Source organism: Acinonyx jubatus, chromosome B1 (assembly GCF_027475565.1).
Source record: "Acinonyx jubatus isolate Ajub_Pintada_27869175 chromosome B1, VMU_Ajub_asm_v1.0, whole genome shotgun sequence".
Lineage (NCBI taxonomy): Eukaryota > Metazoa > Chordata > Mammalia > Carnivora > Felidae > Acinonyx > Acinonyx jubatus.
The window spans coordinates 161,610,730-161,635,167 of record NC_069382.1 but is presented as its reverse complement, the minus strand read 5'-3'; the positions used below and the strand labels follow the sequence as shown (position 1 = coordinate 161,635,167).

Below are 24,438 nucleotides of genomic sequence, written 5' to 3'. Positions count from 1 at the left end.
TCTTTGGTAGAGTCTTTGGAGCTTTCTATATACAGTATCATGTCATCTGCAAATAGTGAAAGTTTTACTTCTTCCTTACCAATTTGGATGCCTTTTGTTTCCTTTTGTTGTCTGATATAAATGTACCTTATTGCAATATTGTCCTTTAAGTTCCTTTCCTACATCTTCATTATTTAAGCCTTTTTTTAATTTCTGGAGGATTTTATCTTTAGTGCTTTAGTAACTTTAGTAATATACAGATTGTAAGGTGTGAAAAGAGCAGCGGGTTATGTAGGAGATTTGGTGGACAACAGTCCGCCTACAGTACTTGGCTTCCAAACACACCGATGGTGGTAAGATCTCGGTTAATTTTTTTTCTTTCATCAAGAGTGTCTTCTCAATTTTACTTTGGTTAATTGAAATCATGGTCTTCTTACCCAGCCTTAACGGAGTTTATATGTAGATATATTACTATGACTTGCTTTCCATATCTGCTCAAAATAATTTCTCATTCTTATTCTGTGCCAAATTTTCTCTAAATTATTTCTCATTCCTATTCTGCTCCCCTTGTTCCTGTCTGATAGTTCTCTCTCACTAAAGTTGTCAGTCAGCTTCAGGGAAACAGAGACCTGTTCACCTGTTTTGTTGATCACTATCTCACCTGTTCTTAGAGCAGGGCCTGGAACACAGGAATTGCTTAATAAGAATTTGCAAAGTGTTGAATAAATGAATACCTAACATAATGCCTTGCATGGTAGGTGTTCAACAATTATTTTGTTGAGTAAATAAAAAGCGGTGCCTGGATGGCTCAGTTGGTTGAGCATCCAACTCTTGATTTTTTATTCAGGTCATGATTTCATGGTTCATGAGTTTGAGCCCTGCATCAATCTCTACACCAACAGTGTGGAGTCTGCTTGTGATTCTCTGTCTCCCTCTCTTTCTGCCCCTCCCCTGCTTGCTCACTCGCTCTCTCAAAAATAAATAACATTAAACAAAAAAAGAATTTTTAAAAAAGAAATAGATATATGAATTTACAAGGCTGTTATAAAGCCATAATGAAGCTGTGAGAAGAAGTTTGTTTCATGGGCAGTAAGGTGATATGATGGAAAGTGAGAAGTTTCTTTAGAGTGGGTAGGCAGGAAGGCCTTTCTAAGGAAGTACCATTTTCAAGTAAGAGCTCAATGAGGAGTAGTTAGCTTGCCAGCCACTACCCAGGCTAAGGCACACGTCACAAAGCTTTAAGGTGAGAAGGAATTTAGTTTATGAAAGAAACAGGACCAAAAAAAATTGTAGGGAATGTGGTTAGAGAGATAACAGGAGGCAGCATCCTGTTAGCCCTGATAGACTATGGTGGGGATTTTGGAGAAAGGAAGCCATTGTAGAATTTTACAGGGAGAATGACAAGTTTGGACCTACTAATCTAAAGACTCATTTCACCTGATGTTGCCCCCTACCACACTTTCCCCTCATCTCTTGCCATCTCCCTTCCATCATCCCAGTCAGCCTCAAGCACATCACTGCCTCAAGATTGTTGCATTTATACATAGCAGAAAGGTTTGTCCACTACATTAAAAAAAAAATTCCTTTATGCTAATTTTACTGCTTTCCATGGAACTCAAGATATGTAGTTATTAGTTTACTTGTTTGTTTCCCCTCATTAGAATAAACATGAGAGCAGGAATTCTATGTTATTCATCATTGTATCCCCAGCTTCTAGAAAATGCCTCACGGACAGTAGATACTCAATAACTGTTGAATTAATGATTGAAAAGACAGCTAGTGTTATTTCAGAGAATGAATGAGAGAGAGAGATGCAATATAATGTCAGAGCATGTAAAGCTTTTAAAGAGTCCAGGATGAGAAGTTTAGATTTTGTTATAATAACAATGAAAAGTCATGGGGTGGGAGAGGGAAATTAAGCAGAGGAATGACATAATCTGATTCACACTGGCTGATATTTGGAGAATAAATTGTAGGGAATATAAAGAGATTCATTTATTTATTTATTTTTTGTATGCTAATAGGAATAGACAAGTGTATCAGTCAGCTATTGCTATGTAATATATAGCCCCAAACTCAACGGCTGAAAACAACAATCATATACTCTTGCCAATGTGTCTGTAGATCAGCTGATGGTTGATTGAACTAACCTGTGTTCACTTGGGTGTCTCTGCATCAGGCTACATGTCCGTGCAGGCTTGGCTCCTTCCTGTGGGATAAACTTAGATTTGCTCCATGTATTTTCATTCTGGGGCTCAGGCTGAAGGGGCAGCAGCTCCTTAGGGAAGCTCTATTCCTGACCAATACAGAGGTAAAAGAGAGTAAACCTAAGCACATAAGTGCATTTGAAGCCTGTCTTCATATCACCTCTGCTGTTGTCCCATTGACCACCAACTCACTTTCAGCCTGACCTCAGGGGAAGAATGCTCTGCCCACATCAGGAGGTATGAGGGAGTAAATATTTGCTGAATAATAAGCCAAACTAACACATAATATAGATGGTGAGACAATGATTTCCTCAAACTGGAAATATCTTGTAGTGATTAAAAATGCAGTTTTACGCAATCATTGACTTCTTAGGAACCAACTTCCTACTGTATGTAATAAACTGGACAATTTTAATTATTACTCTCCATAGGCAAATTGTACCTGAAAAAAATTATTCAAAGTATTTCATCTTTGTATAAACATTAATAACTTTCAACTGGCTTTATTTTTACTTTATGTTTTACTTTTCTGAAATAAGAATACTGGCCTGGAAATTGGTCAGCCAAATACTTGGCTGATTTAGGCAATTACATGGCTTTGGCAAGTCACTTAATAATCTTGGCATCGGTTTCTTTAAAATGTCTTTCAACTCCAAGTGCCTGTGAATTTAAAGCTGGTGTATCAGCAACATTTATGAGCCACGGGGATTGTAAGTAAATCACTCTGGGAACAAAGATAGCTTATGATCAAATCACAAATTATAGAAGGCATCTTCAGAATCATTGAGTCAAACTCCCTCATTTTAGAGATGAGGAAATTGAAGTCAAGAGTGAATACTTGTCCATGTTTATAGATAGCAACAGAGCTCAAGGTGAGGAAAGGTATACAATCCTACAGACAATTTAACTTTGTTTTTAAATTTTTAAGTTGTATGTGTATAAGTGAACTTACACACTTGTGTATAGAACATACATATCAAGTTCAACAATATGAAACTGCTATTTTCATGGGGTCAAAAATTGTCAGATATCATTAATTATATGTTTCAACATAACTAAGAATGTTAGCAGTACTGTTTGGAGAGCAAAAATGTTGTACATTACCCAAATGTCCACCAACTGTAAAATAGAAAAACTGTGAGATAATCATACGGTGAAATTCGGTAGAACTAGGCAAAAACAAACCCTAAAGCCAGGTGCATCAACACTGATAAATCTCAAAAACAAGCAAATCTCCAAAGAACCTACTGTATAACTATATTTTATAAGGTGCAAGAGGTAAAACTAAATAATTTATTTTTTAAAGATATAGTCATATAAGGGAAATCTTTTTTTTTGGTAAAGAATAGGGATCTTTTGCAGGAAGTCAGGGATAATGATAGAGATAATGTTTTATTTCTTAAATTGGGTGGTTGACACATTGATGCATATTGAATTATTTTTCTTTATAACTGACACATATTTTCTAAATATTAATTACTCAATATTTACACAAATTAATAACAGTACCAAAGAATTAATGCATGCTCCCTGCTTGTAGGAGTATGAGTTGGTTCCATCATTTTAGAGGGTATTATAGTGTCTATTAAAATAAAATATAACGATGGGTGCCTGGGTGGCTCAGTTGATTAAGCATCTGACTTTGGCTCAGGTCATGATTCCTCAGTTCGGTTTGTGGGTTCCAGCCCGATGTTGCTGCTCTGTGCTGACAGCTCAGAGCCTGGAGTCTGCTTCAGATTCTGTGTCTCCCTCTCTTTCTGTCCCTCCCCCGCTTGCACACGTGTGCTCTCTCTCTCGCTCTCTCACTCTCTCTCACTCTCAAAAATAAACATTTAAAAAATAAAATATAATGAATGTAATAGATTTTCTCTGTGTTGAATAAAGTTTAGATTAAACTTACTTTGTTTACTGGAATCTTCAGAAGCCAACTCAGATATCTGATCCCTCTGAAATACTCCACAGACTCTCTGCCCACACACTGTACTTCACCCATCTGTCTCCTGCCCTACACCACTCCACACCCACCAACCCACCCTTCACCCCCCACTTCCTGCTTCAGTCACATCTGCTGTAGGCTCCTCTGATCAACATGCACCCAAAACATAAAGCCATTTCTCGAAGGTCAGAAACTAGACAAGATTTTTATTATTGTTCCTGCCATAAAACTTGCACATTAATATCTACTGTTCACAATAAGAACTTACAAAATACAACAAAGATTATTTGCTTTCCCTTATTGCCCTCTGCCCCCACACCCCCCTAAAATGTCGGAAACATTTTGCTGTGTCAACAGCTTAGAAAGAATATTGTTTCACTGGAATGAGACCTGCCCACACTGTTTTCCCAGATGAAGTTTTGGAATGGTTATGTTAATTACATAGTAAGTAACACCACTGCAGCCATGGAATTCACTGGAAAGTCAAGTCAGATGTTTCCTCTCTCAGGAATTAATGGAATGGAAACTCTTACTATGAAAATCATTTTCCATTCTTGAGGTTTAGACGAGATGAACAGTGACTGGAACAAGATTGCTATGGCTAGCTTGTTTGAAAATTTGTAGCAATTCTTATTAAAACAACCTACCTGAAAATTCCTCAATGTTATAGACTATACCTATAGCCATAGAATTCTTCTTGGAATATTTAGCAATTTTGACTTAGAATTTATGCAGTATCTTTGAAACAGTTTATTCATTTTCAAATGATAAGAAATAAGTGAAATAATAATCATGAAAGTCTTGAATTCAATTATTTTACCTTTTTAAGGCCTGGATTTTATAGTTGTTTCCTAACTTTGTAAGTGGTAAATTCAGATAACTGCATAATGTCAGAGAGGCATTAATACAGTTACCAAAGTTTTATCCCTAAGACATCATTTGGTCAAACTGTTTTGCCTTCTTAAGATTTCTGAGATGTAAAAAAAAAAAAAAAATTGAGATGTAAAACTAATTTTTTTCATTGAACTCTAATATTGTAGTTGATTCATTTAGCTTTGCCTCCTTTGTTAGAATGGAAAAAATATGCTTTTTAAAGACAAAAATGAAACTAACATAATACTGTATGTTAACAATACTTAAAATAAAATAAAAGGAAAAAAGTTAGAAGAGAGTCAGAAAATCTAGTCACAATGTCACTTTGTTCGCAGCTAGCTTTTCAAGTGGAGAACAGATTTAAAAGTTTTTTACAGGGGCAGCTGGGTGGCTCAGACGGTTGGCTGTCCGACTTTGGCTCATGAGTTGGATCCCTACATTGGGCCCTCTGCTGTCAGCCTGGAGCCTGCTTGGGGTCCTCTGTCCCCTGTCTCTCCACCCCACCCTCACTCACGTGCAGGTGCTTTCTGTCTCTCTCTCTCAAAAACAATCATTTAAAAATAAATAAAAAATAAATAAAAGTTTCTTACATTGTCTATCGTGGGTTCATTTGTGTTTTTGCATTTAGCTTTCAAATTCCAAGGCACTTCTAATACCGGGTCTGGTTCAGTAGATTTACATGTTTATTTGAATTCCATTCTAAGAAAAGCTTACTGAGGTTTAATTCATTTTTTTATTAGATTCTATTTAATTTAGGAGAAGGGAGAGGAGTAGACCTGAAAAATCATTCTCTTCAGGGAAAGTAGTACAGAACCCTAAACCCACTTTTAAATACCTTTTCTGAAAGGCACAGTTCACGCCCCACAGAATGGGTTAGCTGCATTTCCTATAACATTCTGACCGATGGATTGCCCTGCCCGTCCCTATGCCCAGGCATCACAAACACTGCTCTCCAGGAGCCATGCTGATCATGAGGACTGAGGTGCGTGTGGGGGACAGTGATGGATTAATGAGCACAAGTCATGTTGCTGTTTTGCTAGAACGAAGAACCAAGCAAGTGTTGTCCAGATTCTCCAATTTATAAGATGAAGTCAGACTTTCAGGTGAAATCTCTCATTTTTAAATGATGACAACTAAGCAATTTCAAAACATTTTTAAGAACCTGTGTGAGTCAAACGGAACGTGTCCACAGGACTGGGAACCACCTCCCGGAGACTTCCCTTCATGCAGTAAGAAACAGAGTTTCAGTACCATCCACTTGGGTTTCTCTTTCTTTTTACAGAAAAGGGGTAAACATTAATGTATCTCCCTTTTGTGTTTGTTGACATTTCCTTCTTTCCTTTTTTCCAGGCTACATGCTATCTCTAGTCTGTGCAAACTCCTCCCAGGCCTGGTGTGAGATCACAAATGTGTCACGACTGCTGGCTTCTCCTGTCCTCTACAGGGACCTGAATTCCAGCTACAGGGACCTGAATTCCAGCATAAGCAACTTGATCATTTCTGCAAATGTAGAAAACAGATACAGTCTGTATGTAGGCCTAATGCTGGCAGTAAGTTCCAGTATTTTTATTGGTTCCAGCTTCATACTGAAAAAGAAGGGCCTCTTGCAACTGGCAAAGAAGGGCATTACCAGAGCTGGTAAGAAACGGATGCAACTAGAGAATTCAAGTTTCTGCAGAAATAATCCTATTGTAAGACCTTGGTGCTACAGCAGTGATATTTTACTGTCTCTATCTTATTCCCTGTCTCTATGCTTAGCAAATCTCCTCTGTGGTGTCTAGGATTGAACCTGCTGTGTCTCCTTCAGGGTAAAACTAAAATTCTTGTTTCCAGAGGTTTAGAGTGTGGAATGAATTCTTCTTTCATAGCTGTTGTGTGTGATTTCAGTGTTCAAGGTCAGATGCTGCTTTCCTGCTTAACACATGTCAGTGGCTTTTCTTTGCACTCAGAATAAAATCCAGACACCTTTCCACAGTCTTTGACCTCCTGCGTAAACTGGCCCTTGCAGACTCTGCAGCTTTATCTTCTGCTACTGTCCCTATCCCTTACTTTTTCTCTGGTTCCTGGAATAGACCAAGTTCTTTGCCACCTCAAGGTCTTTTCCTTTTGCATGGAACGCTCTTCTCCCTGCTTTTCATTTGGCTGACTCATCCTTTGGACTTCAGCTTAAATATCATCACCTTCCCTGGTCTTCCTCTCTGGGAGATGTCCCTTACCGCCTTCATCCCGCCCTGTTACTCTCTATCATTGCCCTAAGGGTTTCCTTCATTGTACCTAAAAAATCTGTCACTGTACATTTAATGTTTATTTACTTGTTTATTGATAGTAGATTCACAAGAGCAGGAACCTTCCCTAGCATAGTGTTTGACACCCAATAAGTATTTGTTAAATCAGTAAATGGATAGCAGAATTAGGTTGCTGTTACTATAGTGATATTTCACATGCTAAGTAACTTAGCTTGACTACCCTCCATTAACCATGAATTTCTATTCTTTCTTATCAAGAATATCATAGAAGAGCTAAATAATATTCTAAGGTTCATATGGAAAAATGACTACAAATTGCACAAATAAGTTCATAAAAGTACTATTGGAGATTTGCACTATCAGAAATAAAACATACTATAATGCTATAGTAATTAAAACAGTTTGATACTAGCACTAAAAAAGATAGACAAAAAAATGAGAGATAATTGAAAACTTATAAAGGGACCCAAGTACGTATAACAATTTAATACATGATTTTTTAAAGTGGCATTTCAATTCACTGGAGAAAGGATGGCTTATTCAATCAAAAGTGTTAATGGGGCACCTGGGTGGCTCAGTAGATTAAGCATATGACTCACGACTCATGACGACGTCATGATCTCACGGTTAGTGAGACTGAGCCCCGCATCAGGCGCTGCACTGACAGCATGCAGAGCCTGCTTGGGATTCTCTCTCTCCCTCTCTTTTTGCCCTACCCCGGCTTGCATGAGAGTGGGTGCCTGCACTCTCTCCCTCTCTCTCAAAATAAATAAACATTTTTTTTTAAAGTGTTGAGACAATCGGCAAAAATTAGAGGAGAAAAATGTAAGAGTTTTACTTCATACTATTCAGCAATTTAAAATGAAATGATTTTTTTCAAAAAACCTAAAAGAAGGTGTTTCTAACCATACAGATAAATGAAGAAGCTATTCTATATGAAAGAAGAAATTACCTAAATTGATTTTTTAAAAAATCCTACATGGAAACACCTTAACTGAAACTAAAAACCAAATGACATGGGGGGGGGGGGGCATGTTTCCAAAATATATGACAGACAAAGGCTATTAAGATCCATAATATATAAAGAGTGACTATAGGTGATAAGAAAAAGATTAGTACCCTAAGGTAAAATAGGCAAAGTACATAAATAAGAAACTCACAAAGCAAGAAATGCAAGTGGTCAATAAACACATAGAAGTAAATATTATTTCACTATTACCCAAAGAGACACCAACTCTATAACAATGAGCTCCTGGGTTGTTGTCTACCTTTTTTTTTTTTTTTTTAATTTTTTTTTTTTAATTTTTTTTTCAACGTTTTTTATTTATTTTTGGGACAGAGAGAGACAGAGCATGAACGGGGGAGGGGCAGAGAGAGAGGGAGACACAGAGTCGGAAACAGGCCTCAGGCTCCGAGCCATTAGCCCAGAGCCTGACGCAGGGCTCGAACTCACGGACCGCGAGATCGTGACCTGGCTGAAGTCGGACGCTTAACCGACTGTGCCACCCAGGCGCCCCTGTTGTCTACCATTTTAACAAGATTTCGTTTTTTCGTTAAAAGGCCTTATGCTGGTAAGGGAATTTGGAAAATAAATAGCCCTCCCAAACATTGCTGGAGGCAGCATATATGGGTACAAACTTTCCTAAGAGAAATTTGGTAAAGCTTAAAAATGTTAATGTCTTAAAACCTAATAATTTCACTTCTGGAAATGTATCCTAAGAAGTGAACAAGAATGACACCTATAGTTACATAACAGGATATTTATTTAAAGGTTTTATGTAATGAGAACAAAACTAGAAACTCGGTGTGTGTGTGTGTGTGTGTAGTTGCACACAGATTAAGTAAATAATGATATGCCAGATTTTGAAGTAATATTAAGCCATTAAATAAGGACATGAGAAAAATATTTGCAATATATTATTAAGTTTTTTAAAGATAGATTATGAAATCATATTGTAATATTCCAGTTTAATTACTTGCACATTTTATAAGAAGAAAATCCTAAATAAATAAACTACCTTGCAAGATAGTCTTCACAGCTAATATACTCTGTTTCATTTAATTGTAACAAAATCAGGTCAGAGACACAGGATTAAGTATGTTGAATTGGTGAGAAAATTCCATTTTCTATAGCAAACATAGCAATGACTTTAGGTCACAGATTACAGTAAAGAAAAGATAACCCTTTGAATATCTCAGGAAAGCTTTTTATCCTTTTCAGTAAACTAGAGAGAAACTTAGTTTCATGATGCCAAGGTAAAGAATAAGGAGAGTCCTACTGGCTAATACTTGTTGTTCTCTGATTGACTATCCAAAATCTCAAAAGCCTGTATGTTAACCATCTTCTTCCCTTCTAGGTCCTCATTAGGTACTGATGTAATTTACAATATACAGTTTCTATCTTTAATTTTAACTGTGGGTGAAGCAAAGTATTTAGAGTCTATGTCCACATCTCTGGCAGGCATAAATACACTAAACATAATGATTAAATAAGATTTTCTTGCAAATGTAAAAACTTACTTTCTATAAAAATCAAAAGTGACATAATCAAAAGCAATAGAAGATCTTTAGAAGTGACCAAGTAAATAAGCTAAAGACTAGCTATGCTGAGTTGGCCTTACATCTTGCCTCTTCCAACCGTTTTCCATTACTTTTCCCAGCAGTCAGTTCTTTCAAACTTCTTCCTCCAGTTCCGAACTAAATTTTAATTGTTCTTATTTTCTTAGGACAAGGTGGACATTCTTACCTCAAGGAATGGCTCTGGTGGGCAGGATTACTCTCAAGTAAGTCCTTACTGCTGAGAATAGTGCATGCTTGTAAAATGATAAATAAATTACATGGGATTGCTCAAAAATGATTAGTTTATCTTCTTGGTAAGGATGGCATAAAAGTCTAGAAATTTTCGTGTGGGTATATGTTGTCTTACATACAAAGTAAGTCATATATATTTAGAATTAATTTTTCCTCTTCTCTCCCAGCACCCCCATGTTCTCAGTACTGTCATAGAAAAAAGTTAACATCTGAACTACTATATTTTATCACAAGCTTCCCCTTCTGTTATATTTTATTCCCCAGAACAATTGAGGAAAATGCCTTCTTCCCACATTTCCCTGCTCCTAATTCAAATCTGTGACTGTTCTAGCTGCATGTTGACTAACGAATGGCTGCATTTTCCTGGTCAGGCCCAAAATATGGGCAAATTAAAGTCCCCTCTGGGTGCTAAGCATGGAAGGAATGGAAAGAAGATGAAGGCTGTCAGCACTCCCCTCCCTCCAGACTTGCTCTGAGGACTACATGAGACTGTTGGATGGGAGAGCACCTTGTAGATGCTCATATGCTGTGCAAATAGAAGGCAGTGTTGATGCTCACAGGCACGTTTGCAGATTTCTATCTCCTCCCCTAACTCCTCTGAAATCCCAACCCTAAAACTTCCAAAGATAGGAGCTCATAAACTGTAGTTTCATACCTCCTGCTCGTCATCTCCCTCTGCAGAAAGAAGCCTTAAACTTCCATTTATTAGACCTGGACCGAGAAGATGGTGGTGTAGGAGGATGGTGGGCTCACTGCGTCCTGCTGATCATTTAGATTCCACCCACATCTGCCTAAATAACCCAGAAAACCACCAGACTAGCAGAACGGACTCTCCAGAGCCAAGCGTAGACAAGAGGCCCACGGGAGAGGGTAGGAAGGGTGGAGAGGCAGTGCATGCTACACGGACTGGTGGGAGGGAGGCGGGGGGGGCGGGCACAGAGGGGCGGCCCGCCCGGCAAGGCAGAGCCCCCAAAGTCTGGCTTGCAAAGGCGGAAGGGCCGGACTCCATGAGTTCTGACAGCCAGCAGGACTTAACATGTGGAATGTTAAAAGTGAACAGCTCTGCCCTCAGAGAGCAGCGAGGGCGAGAGGACATCGGGAAAGAGAGTTATTGAGCCCCGGAAGACAGAGCTCAGCTCAGTGGAGAACAAAGGCACTGGCAAGCGCCATCTCTCTCTCTCCCATCCCCCAGCCGAAATCCCAAAGGGAACCAGTTTCTGTCACTGAACTTGCTTGCACTGTGCAAACACCCAACGCTGTGCTTCTGTGGATCCATCCCTCCGACAGGTCTGCCTCCCTCGTGGTGCTGCAGGACCCCTCCTGCAGGGGACCACCGACAGCAAAGAGAGCTAAGCCTGCCCCTCCCGCCCCTGTGCACCTTGCGGATCCATCCCAGTTAATACACCAGATCCCATCAAAGCATCACCACAAGCCTGGCAGTGTGCAAGTAGCCCAGACGGGGGCCACACCATCCACAGTGAGTCCTGCCCCTGGGAGAGGGGAAAATAAGGTACACACCAGTCTGACTGTGGCCCCAGCAGTGGGCGGGGGGCAGACATCAGGTCTGACTGCAGCCCCGCCCACCAACACAAGTTACTCCAGACAGCACAGGGAAAGTGCCCTGCAGTTCTGCACCACCCAAAGGACTATCCAAAATGATGAAACGAAAGAATTCCCAAAAGAAACTCCAGGAAGTAGCAACAGCTAATGAATCAATCAAAAACGATTTAAGCAATATAACGGAACAAGAATTTAGAATAATAGTCATAAAATTAATCGCTGGGCTTGAAAAAAGTATAGAGGACAGCAGAGAATATATTGCTACAGAGATCAAGGGACTAAGAAATAGGAGGAGCTAAAAAATGCTATAAATGAGGTGCAAAATAAAATGGAGGCGACCACAGCTCAGATTGAAGAGGCAGAGGAAAGAATAGGTGAATTAGAAGATAAAATTATGGAAAAAAAGGAAGCTGAGAAAAAGAGAGATAAAAAAATCCGGGAGTATGAGGGGAGAATTAGAGAACTAAGTGATGTAATCAAACGGAACAACATCCATATAATAGAAATTCCAGAAGAGCTGAAGAGAGAGAAAAAGGGGCTGAAGGTGTACTTGAACAAATCATAGCTGAGAACTTCCCTGATCTGGGGAAGGAGAAAGGCATTGAAATCCAAGAGGCACAGAGAACTCAATTCAGATGTACCTTGAATCGATCTTCTGTACGACATATCATAGTGAAACTGGCAAAATACAAGGATAAAGAGAGAATTCTGAAAGCAGCTAGGGATAAACATGCTCTAACATATAAAGGGAGACCGATAAGACTAGTGATGGATCTATCTACTGAAACTTGGCAGGCCAGAAAGGAATGGCAGGAAATCTTCAATGTGATGAACAAAAAAAATATGCAGCCGAGAATCCTTTACCCAGCAAGTCTGTCATTCAGCATAGGAGAGATAAAGGTCTTCCCAAACAAACAAAAACTGAAGGAATTCATCACCACTAAACCAGTCCTACAAGAGATCCTAAGGGGGACTCTGAGAGTGAAATGTTCCAAGGACCACAAAGTACCATAGACACCACTACAAGCATGAAACTCACAGACATCCAATGACTCCAAACACATATCTTTCTGTAATAACACTGAATGTAAATGGACTAAATGCTCCAACCAAAAGACAGAGTATCAGAAGGAATAAAAAGCAAGACCCATATATTTGCTGTCTACAAGAGACTCATTTTAGACCTGAGGACACCTTCAGATTGAAAGTGAGGAGAAGGAGAACTATCTATCATGCTACTGGAAGTCAAAAGAAAGCTGGAATAGCCATACTTATATCAGACAAGCTAGACTTTAAAGGCTGTAACAAGAGATTAAGAAGGGCATTATATAATAATCACAGGGTCTATCCATCAGGAAGAGCTAACAATTATAAATGTCTATGTGCTGAATACAGGAGCCCCCAAATATATAAAACAATTAGTCACAAACATAAGCAACCTTATTGATAAGAATGTGGTAATTGCAGGGGCTTTAATACTCCACTTACAGAAATGGATAGATCATCTAGACACAGGATCAATAAAGAAACAAGGGCCCTGAATGATACATTGGATCAGATGGACTTGACAGATATATTTAGAACTCTGCATCCCAAAACAACAGAATATACTTTCTTCTCGAATGCACATGAAACATTCTCCAAGATAGATCACATACTGGGTCACAAAACAGCCCTTAATAAGTATAAAAGAATTGAGATCATACCATGCACACTTTCAGACCACAATGCTATGAAGCTTGAAATCAACCACAGGAAAAAGTCTGGAAAACCTCCAAAAGCATGGAGGTTAAAGAACACCCTACTAAAGAATGAGTGGGTCAACCAGGCAATTGGAGAAGAAATTAAAAAATATATGGAAACAAATGAAAATGAAAATACAACAATCCAAATGCTTTGGGATGCAGCGAAGGCAGTCCTGAGAGGAAAATACATCACAATCCAGGCCTATCTCAAGAAACAAGAAAAATCCCAAATACAAAATCTAGCAGCACACCTAAAGTAAATAGAAGCAGAACAGCAAAGACAGCCTAAACCCAGCAGAAGAAGAGAACTAATAAAGATCAGAGCAGAAATAAAGAATATAGGGGCGCCTGGGTGGCTCAGTCGGTTGAGCGTCAGACTTCGGCTCAGGTCATGATCTCACAGTCTGTGAGTTCGAGCCCCACATCGGGCTCTGTGCTGATGGCTCAGAGCCTGGAGCCTACTTCCGATTCTGTGTCTCTCTCTCTCTCTGCCCCTTCCCTGCTCATGCTCTGTCTCTTTCTGTCTCAAAAATAAATAAAAACATTAAGGGAAAAAATTAAAAAAAAAAAAAAAAGAACATAGAATCTAAAAAAAACTGTAGAGCAGATCAACGAAACCAAGAGTTGGTTTTTTGAAAAAATAAACAAAATTGATAAACCTCTAGCCAGACTTCTCAAAAAGAAAAGGGAGATGACCCAAGTAGATAAAATCATGAATGAAAATGGAATTATTGAAACCAATCCCTCAGAAATATAAGCAATTATCAGGGAATACTATGAAAAATTATATGCCAACAAACTGGACAACCTGGAAGAAATGGACAAATTCCTAAACACCCACATGCTTCCAAAACTCAAACAGGAAGAAATAGAAAACTTGAACAGACCCATAACCAGCAAAGAAATTGAATCAGTCATCAAAAATCTCCCAACAAATAAGAGTCCAGGATCAGATAGCTTCCCAGGGGAATTCTACCAGACATTTAAAGCAGAGATAATACCTATCCTTCTCAAGCTGTTCCAAGAAAATAGAATGGGAAGGAAAACTTCCAGACTCATTCTATGAAGCCAGCATTTCTTTGATTCCTAAACCAGACAGAGATCCAGCACAAAAAAAGAAAACTACAGGCCCATATCCCTGATGAATATAGATGCAAAACTTCTCAATAGCAAATCGAATTCAACAGCATATAAAAAGAATTATTCACCATGATCAAATGGGATTCATTCCTGGGCTGCAGGGCTGGTTCAACATTGGCAAATCAATCAATGTGATACATCACATTAATAAAAGAAAAGATAAGAACGATATGATCCTGTCAATTGATGCAGAAAAAGCATTTGACAAAATTCAGCATCCTTTCTTAATAAAAAACCCTCGAGAAAGTCAGAATAGAAGGAACATACTTAAACATCATAAAAGCCATTTATGAAAAGCCCACAGCTAATATCATCCTCAATGGGGAAAAACTGAGAGCTTTCTCCCTGAGATCAGGAACACAACACAGATGTCCACTCTCACCGCTGTTGTTTAACGTAGTGTTGGAAGTTCTAGCATCAGCAGTCAGACAACAAAAGGAAATCAAGGCATCAAAATTGGCAGCGATGAAATCACGCTTTCACTTTATGCAGGTGACATGATATTATACATGGAAAATCCGATAGACTCCACCAAAAGTCTGCTAGAACTGATACATGAATTCAGCAAAGTTGCAGGATACAAAATCAATGTACAGAAATCAGTTGCATTCTTATACACAAACAATTAAGCAACAGAAAGACAAATAAAGAAACTGATCCCATTCACAATTACACCAAGAAGCATAAAATACCTAGGAATAAACCTAACCAAAGATGTAAAAGATCTGTATGCTGAAAACTATAGAAAGCTTATGAAGGAAATTGAAGACAACACAACGAAATGGAAAAGCATTCCATGCTCATGGATTCAAGAATAAATATTGTTAAAATGTCAATACTACCCAAGGAAATCTACACATTCAATGAAATCCCAATCAAAATTGCAGCATTCTTCTCAAAGCTAGAACAAGCAATCCTAAAATTTGTATGGAACCACAAAAGGCCCCAAATAGCGAAAGTAATTTTGAAGACGACCAAAGTGGGAGGCATCACAATCCCAGTCATTAGCCTCTACTACATAGCTATAATCATCAAGACAGCATGGAATTGGCACAAAAACAGACACATAGACCAATGGAATAGAATAGAAACCCCAGAACTAGACCCACAAATGTATGGCCAACTAATCTTTGACAAAGCAGGAAAGAACATCCAATGGAAAAAAGAGTCTCTAACAAATGGTGCTGGGAGAGCTGGACAGCAACATGCAGAAGAATGAAACTAGACCACTTTCTTATACCATTTACAAAAATAAACTCAAAATGGATAAAGGACCTGAACGTGAGACAGGAAACCATCAAAACCCTAGAGGAGAAAGCAGGAAAACCATCAAAACCCTCTCTGACCTCAGCCGCAGCAATTTCTTACTTGACACATACACAAAGGCAAGGGGATTAAAAGCAAAAATGAACTACTGGGACCTCATCAAGATAAAAAGCTTCTGCACTGCAAAGGAAACAATCAACAAAACCAGAAGGCAACCAACGGAATGGGAAAAGATATTTGCAAATGACATATTGGACAAAGGGCTAGTATCCAAAATCTATAAAGAGCTCACCAAACTCCACACCCGAAAAACAAATAACCCAGTGAAGAAATGGGCAGAAAACATGAATAGACACTTCTCTAAAGAAGACATCCGGATAGCCAACAGGCACATGAAAAGATGCTCAACGTTGCTCCTCATCAGGGAAATACAAATCAAAACCACACTCAGATACCACCTCACGGTAGTCAGAGTGGCTAAAATGAACAAATCAGGAGACTATAGATGCTGGCAAGGATGTGGAGAAATGGGAACCCTCTTGCACTGTTGGTGGGAATGCAAACTGGTGCAGCCACTCTGGAAAACAGTGTGGAGGTTCCTCAAAAAATTAAAAATAGATCTACCCTATGACCCAGGAATAGCACTGCTAGGAATTTACCCAAGGGATACAGGAGTGCTGATGCATAGGGGCACTTGTACCCCAATGTTTATAGCAGCACTCTCAACAATAGCCAAATTATGGAAAGAGCCTAAATGTCCATCAACTGATGAATGGATAAAGAAATTGTGGTTTATATACACAATGGAGTACTAGGTGGCAATGAGAAAGAATGAAATGTGGCCTTTTGTAGCAATGTGGATGGAACTGGAGAGTGTTATGCTAAGTGAAATAAGTCATACAAAGAGAGACAGATACCATATGTTTTCACTCTTATGTGGATCCTGAAAAACTTAACAGAAGACCATGGGGGAGGGGAAGAAAAAAAAAAAAGAGGTTAGAGAGGGAGGGAGCCAAAAAATAAGAGAGTCTTAAAAACTGAGAATAAACTGATGGGTATTGAGGAGAGTACCTGTTGGGATGAGCACTGGGTGTTGTATGGAATCCAATTTGACAATAAATTTCATATTAAAAACAAAAAAACAAAAAAACTTCCATTTATTTTCCAATACCAACCAACACATTTCAGTACTTGTGTGGGCCTCCTATGCAAAGGAATTGGATAACTTTCCTTTAGTGTTAGAATCTAAAAACATGATAAATAAAAATCATTTAAATGTGTCTATAGCCCTTTCAGTTCTGTTTTCTTACTTTTGAACAAAAGTTGACCAGGACGTACTGGGGAGATTTCAGAGATTTGGATTCTTTTTTTCTCCTTCTCTCTCTCTCTCCTACTTGTGTCTCCCCACCCCTCTACCCACACAGTAGGATGAAAATATAAGGAGAATGTTATGTGGCTACATTTACAATTTTATTCTCATCATGTACAAAGTTCATGCTAGTTTTGAAGAGAGAAAAGCAGATGTCTACAACATTAGAGCTTTTATCTATTGACAAACATACAGCACTTCAATTATGAAATTAATAGTTTCCTGGAAAGCTGTCTATAAGAAATACAAATATAAATAATATCAAATATTCAAGAAAACTTAATTTTTGAAGAAAACTGCCATGCCTTTTCCTAGAAGAGCAGTCTCCTAATTTATCTGTTCTGGAATTTTCTATGTGTTTTATGATAGTTTCCCTAAAGCTGAGTACTCCTGAAGTTTTGGCTGGGGTGTAGAGGGGGAAGGCCGGGGACATAGCAGCCAGATGGAAAAATAAAAAGTATTCTGGTGTCTTTTATCTGTTCCAGAAGCTCTGTCTACAACATAAGTGTTTTCTTGGCTTAGTTTGCCCTTGTGAAATACTGGTTTCTGTTGGCAAATGTTCACATGTGACCCATAAGAATAATTTGGCTCCCAGACAAGAGTGTAGTTCTTAGAGGGATTTCCCCTCACTATAGAAATCATTTCACAGAGATCTAGAGTTCCTCAGATGAGAGAAAGATTGCAGGAGCACATCCTTATGACTTTAAAACAGCCCTCTGGATCTCCTCGAGCTTCTAAGATCCTGTTAAAGTGTTTTTGGATCTTGTGCAACTCAGACACCCCTGGCTACCTGGGCCTGTGGTAGGTATTTCTGGCTATCCCCTGCCCAGTCAGTAAATCTCTGCAAAGCACTCTAATTTGCCACATTGCTTTTTGTTCATTTGCGTAACAGTAGGTATTGTTAAACAAATAGAAAAATTCTTTCCTTAGGTTAAAGCTACCTCTAATTAGATTTTATCAGAGTGACCAAATATGTTCTTGGCAGTGACGTAACTAAAATCCCTATTGGAAGTCACTTAAAATGTGTAATCATCTGTTACCACTTTTTGCATTGAGTTCATATCACCAGGTATTTAGTTTATCTGCATTCCTTAATACCAATCCTCCCCCCAACCTCCATTAAAAAAGTTAAATTGTTCCTTTTAGCTAGATCTGTCAGTACCCTTGGCATAGAAGTCTACCATTTTGTTTGTGTCCTTGGTTTGTCTCTTCTGACAAGTCCATCTCTCATATGACTACTACGGCTTGCTTTCCAGTGGGAGCCGGAGAAGCGGCGAATTTTGCAGCTTATGCTTTTGCACCGGCCACCTTGGTCACCCCGCTGGGTGCTCTGAGTGTGCTCGTAAGGTATGTGAGAAATGAGCTTGGCTTCTGTAGAGATGTCAATAGCATGATGAGCTTAAACCACAAGAAATATATTGCTAGGCATATCTCAAAACAAAATATCACACAACTAATTTGAGAAGACACAATCAAGCGCAACAGAAATGAGAAATAAATTGTTATTGTTGTTATTTAGAAAAATATGAGGGGGGGCCTAATTTCCTGCTAACATAAAATAATCACGTGTTATGTTTGCGTTTATTCAGTGAAGCCTAGGGGATTTTTTTTCTCTCTCTTACCTGAACACATTGCCACGGACAGCCCTTTTAGTCCTTTCTGTTGTCATAGTGGTTAATGACCACAGTTATCAGAGGGTTTAAAAGCAGAGTGTTTGGGTTAAACTTCAACTCTCACTTAAAGTCTTACATCATTTGTAGGATAGTTATATTTGGAGACCTCTGAGTTTCTTTTAGTAATGGAAACGGGTAATTTTCATGTTCCTAGAATGTCCATCTCATTTTTCTGAGTTGGTCTTTATCATGATCCCAGATGAATGTGCTCAACGGGCACGTGAACTCTTACAGTTAAGCCACAGTTTTGTTGCACTTGTCTGTTCCTTTTATCTATCCACTTCTGGTAGAAAGCTTACGGCTAGGCCTACCCATTTCTTTTCACCTTCTTTGTAGGACTGTTGTGAGAAGTATATGAGTCAGTACACAGAGAGCACTAGAACACTGTCTGTGCAAGGAGCGGTAATCAGTAGTAGCAGCAGTGTTTTGGCTGAGGCTGCGGTCCTCACAAGTGGCCACATGACCACGACTCTAAGAAGGCACCGAGTAACGGTGCCACGGTCTTGCGTGCAAATTGGTACAGATACAACCCTGATGGGATTGCCAGGGCATCAAGGGAAGGCTGGTGTGCAGGAATCACAACAGACCTGCTGGTGGAGCATCAGGATCCACTGTCTGGTGTCTGTGGTGAGGCCGACAGGACTTCCAGAGGCCATGACAACCAAAGCAGTGGGACTATTGGATAAGTGGAAGTATCAGGGCGGTAGCAGTTGGTAAGGAAATATTTCAATATTTTGACAACCCATATGGTTATACTTGTGCATACTAGCCAAACATCAGCCCTGAGCAGAGTGATTCTTCTTTAGGCATGTATCTGTCTTTGAAGCTTTCGTGAGCACAGATCTCCTAAATGTATCAAGCCAGTATGATGTAAAAGATCTTGTATGTTGTTTGGCATTATAGGAGAAGATGGGGAAATTGAAAATGACTTCTCATAGGAAGATTACACGGATATAGAATGTCCCTGAAAACTCTTTAGGTACAAAAGCAATTAAGCAGATTTGATTGACCATCATTTCTGAGTTTTAAAATTAATCAGGTTTTTCAGCGTCATGTAGCATATTCAGATCAGTTGATTGGTGACTGGGATACAGGGTGCAACATACCACAGTGTGACTTCTGAGCTGCTATGGGATCAAAAGCTAATTGAACGAGTGATTTTGTTTTTCTTCTCCTAACAGTGCAATATTGTCTTCCTATTTTTTAAATGAGCAACTGAACATTCATGGCAAAATAGGCTGCATATTAAGTATATTGGGGTCTACTGTGATGGTTATCCATGCCCCACAAGAAGAGGAAGTCACTTCTTTGCATGAAATGGAAATGAAATTGAGAGACCCAGGTCTGTGATTCAACCAAAAGAAACTCTTACTCAATATTTGGTTCCATTTTCTCTCCTCATCAAGTGAATTTGGGATAATACTGTAAAAGGCTGCAAGCCTCATGGTGGGTTGTGAGATACAGTAAGGTTTGACTGTATTACAAGTCTTCTGTAAAGGTGACACAACTTATTGTTCTGTCCATGCTTCCTCTCTATACCTGAAAGGAGGAGATGGGGATAGGAGAGGCAAAAGGCATATATTCCAACCCCAATTTTGGCTACTTTCCCTCTCTGAAAATAAAAAGTCAGTCAGACAATAGCTGCCATGCCCCATAGTGTTAGCTATGAAATTCAAAAGATATGTTTGTCATAGTCCATTGTAAAATATTGAGAGCCATGCAGTAAAATGTTGTTTTGGTTTTGTTATTTTAATCTCACTTCCCTTTCTAAAACACCTATGCTCCTACACTCCTAACAAGCTTTCATAAAGATATGATCCTATCAGCAATTTCTGAATTCTAATTCTTTTTTTCTTCCAAACAGGATTTATTTCCTTTGCTGTGATCATAACTGTGATCTCGTTGGTGCTGATTTTGATCGTGGCTCCCAGGAAGGGACAGACCAATATATTGGTCTACATTTCAATCTGTTCATTAATTGGAGCATTTTCAGTTTCTTCTGTCAAGGGCCTGGGAATTGCCATTAAGGAACTATTGGAATGGAAGCCAGTTTATAAGCACCCACTGGTCTTTGTTTTGTTAGGTGTACTCGTGCTTTCGGTGACGACACAGATTAACTATCTCAACAAGGCACTGGACACCTTTAACACATCTCTTGTGACTCCCATTTATTATGTGTTCTTCACGTCCATGGTAGTAACTTGCTCCGCCATCTTATTCCAAGAATGGTATGGCATGAAAGCTGGAGATATCATCGGGACCCTGAGTGGGTTCTTCACCATCATCAATGGCATCTTTCTTCTACATGCTTTTAAAAACACTGACATTACCTGGAATGACCTGACATCCACCACACAGAAAGAAGTCCTCTCGCTGAATGGCAGTGAAGACAAATATGTCTTACTGGAGCACACAGAATATTCAACCCCAGGATACAATGATGACATTACTTTGTTTAGCAGGATTGACGATCAAAGTCTCTAGAAACCCCAAACTTTAGCCAATGGAAGACACTTGGAGAGGACAAGAAATACCTAATTCTTAGAAGAACTATTAGGAAAGCTGACATTTTTAAAGTTCTAACTAATAGTTTAGATGTGAGCTTCCCCCCACTCCCCTCAAAAAAGCCTCGATTTTAGCCATCAAATTTGAAAACCAAGGTTTGGATCCTCCTCCAGAGGACTTCCAGTGTTTTTCATTTCTACAAACTTGAAACATTCCCTGAGCACAAAAGAAGTTCAAGAGTTACATGGGTCTCTGAGTTACTCTTCTGGTCACAATATATTTGGCTGTGCCAGGTGGCTCTTCACTTCTTTGGCTGCTGTTCGTAGTAATTCATAGATAAACTTAGCTATGTGCTGATAAGCAGAACATCAGCCATCATTCTCTGATGAGTCATCGTTTCAAATTATTAAAACTGAGACGCGAGATCACTGATGCTCCCCCCGCCCCTTCCATAACTTCTTTCTTAATAAACTAGATGGCTGAAGAGGGGAATGCGGAAGAAAAAATAGGCCTGCTTTGGAAATCCGCTCCTTGGTGGGTTAGAATGCACAAGACACAGTCCATGAAGAGCTTATGAATTGTAATTTATTAGCAGATCATAAAAACTTACTACCAATTCAAAAGGGGAGAATAGAGGAAGGAGAGAAATACTTAAGTGAAACAGTATTTTCTCTTTTCACAAAAACAAATGCAAACGATTCGTTTCAAGGGTTCTTTTAACTCAAACCTGAACAACGTGAGACAAAATTGAGTTTCTGGAGAAGACCAAATGATTTAAGCTTTGGAGTTCCTTATATTCATGTTGTCCCTTTCTCTTACTATTATCCCAAAGGTCATTTTCCCTGTTGACATAGAGACTTTTGTAAAGTCTGTAAATGTAAATTGGCACATTATTTTAATATTATATTGTATACTTAGGTTTTTCTCAACTGTCTGATTCCCAAAGGGTAGGCTGTTTGGAAACAACTAGAAAAATCTTTGTAAAAACCTGAATGAGTTATCGTAATTATTCCCTTGAAATTTGGCACTTTCATGCTTATCAAGAAAATTATAATTAGTTACTAATCTTTACAAAAATATGCACATCCTATCACAATAAGTGGCAGACTGTCTTTTTCTGTTGAATTTCATCCTGACCATGTTTTCCGTACATTTTGTTGACAAGTGTTTTGGGAGACTGGGAAAGGAGGTTAACTTCCTAGAAAACAAAATATTAAGACCTCAGGGACTACTACAGGAAAATACCTTTTGCTTATTAAAACTTACACACAATTTTCCTGTCTCTAAGCACACAGCAGGAATAAAATTTTTGGTAGCCTTTAATGTGTATGGACAGGTATCTTATCACTCATTGATTTCATGGGAAAGAAATTACCTATTTCTAGACTAAATTTATTTCCATCCAAAACAAAACAAAAATCCTAACTAAAAAGTTACGATATTAGAGGGAAAAAAAAGAACAAAAACCTTTCAGGTTGATTGGATTTTTCTGTTCCAACAGAATGTTTCATTTGTTCGTAATCTAGCTCAAGTCCGCTCTGGGTCATAATGATAAGTTCTATTATTTAGAATTCTATTAAACGGACTTCAGCATTTCCCAGTTCTATTAGCTATGACTGATGTTCCCAGGGATGTCCAGAGAGGACTGCAAAGTTTTAAAGGGCTGTCACCTTCTCTTCAGCACTTCTCAGTGTTGAGTGCAACACAGTGCGTTCTGATTTTTGAAAACTGATAATCCATGGAAGACACATGGGTTGATACCTCAGGTCAAGTACGTGTTTACTCTGTTGATTGCTGTTTCACTTTAACTGTAGATCAGATGTATAAGCTATGAACAGAAGTTCGCAGGAAAAGTATTTTCTGAAAAGGTCGTGTTTAAAAATTGTAAAAATTCTTTTAAAGTGTTCCCCCCCCCCCCCCCCCCCCCCCGTTGAAAAACTGTATTGGTTTCTCTAGGACACTTTCTTAGTGAGGAAATGAAAGACATCCACCCGAGGCTACGGTGGTTCTCTGCTCTAGTGAAATTGTGTCAGGTATTTCTTAATGCCACCTGTTGCAAAGCTTTGCCCTTCGTGTATTGTGCCCAGGCTAAAGATTTTTGGAACGCAAGAACCCACGTGGATCTTGGATTGGAAAATGAACTGGTATTGCACATACACCCAGGAGAAAGGCTGAGAAAGATTTAATAAGTTGAAGTGTGTTGAGAACCATTGAAATATTTTAAAAACTCTTAAATAATCCCTGGTGGGCACTTGCATCAAAAAACTAAAATGTTGGGGCGCCTGGGTGGCGCAGTCGGTTAAGCGGCCGACTTCAGCCAGGTCACGATCTCGCGGTCTGTGAGTTCGAGCCCCGCGTCAGGCTCTGGGCTGATGGCTCAGAGCCTGGAGCCTGTTTCCGATTCTGTGTCTCCCTCTCTCTCTGCCCCTCCCCCGTTCATGCTCTGTCTCTCTCTGTCCCAAAAATAAATAAACGTTGAAAAAAAAAAAAAAACTAAAATGTTATGGCCAATCTAAAACTAAGAATAATTTTTCCCAAATAGGAAGATATTGTCTAAGAAGGAATAAAATGCTGGAAGCCTATATTCAGACTATGTTAGTCTTGACTGGTAGTTTCATGTATGTATATATCTTCATATTTATACTTTATCTCACATAGATATCTTAAGGTTAATTATATAACTATCGGCACATGGGTCATTAAGGATTACAGAGCTGTCTTCATGCAGCCAAATTGAAAGCTTTCCATAATTCTGAAAATGTAATAGTTTCATTTTATTTTTTGACTCCTAATTTTATTCTTAGGCAATGGTTAGTGAATTTTTAGTTCAGATTGCAGAATGTTCATAAGACCCTTTAGATTTAGCAGCATAAAATTAAATTAATGCCTTTGTTTTTTAAGAGTATTAAATGAAATACTTGGAACGCACTCTGCATTGTGCCTGATGTATGAGGCATTTAATAGAATTTAGTTCTCTCTGAATCAACATTTTGATTGTTGGAGTCGTATTACCAGATAGGTAAGTACCATTCATTGCCAATTCTCATACATTCTTCAACTTTTCTTAATTTGTGTCACATTATCTTGTGTTACATAATCCAAATGAAAATGAATTCCATCATTATACT

The 24,438-nt window shown here is 38.8% G+C and overlaps 1 protein-coding gene across 1 annotated transcript in view; it reads left to right on the top strand.

Annotated features, from left to right (window-relative positions):
* NIPAL1 (NIPA like domain containing 1) overlaps window positions 1-23,579 on the top strand; it is a 29,440-nt gene extending 5,861 nt beyond the window's left edge. The window contains exons 2-6 of the mRNA XM_015072310.3: window positions 6,346-6,633; window positions 9,968-10,024; window positions 18,389-18,479; window positions 19,987-20,147; window positions 20,670-23,579. Coding sequence (XP_014927796.3) covers window positions 6,346-6,633; window positions 9,968-10,024; window positions 18,389-18,479; window positions 19,987-20,147; window positions 20,670-21,289 — 1,217 coding nt within the window. The 3' untranslated portion in view covers window positions 21,290-23,579. The remainder of the gene's footprint in view (window positions 1-6,345; window positions 6,634-9,967; window positions 10,025-18,388; window positions 18,480-19,986; window positions 20,148-20,669) is intronic.
* Window positions 23,580-24,438: the final 859 nt, after the last annotated feature.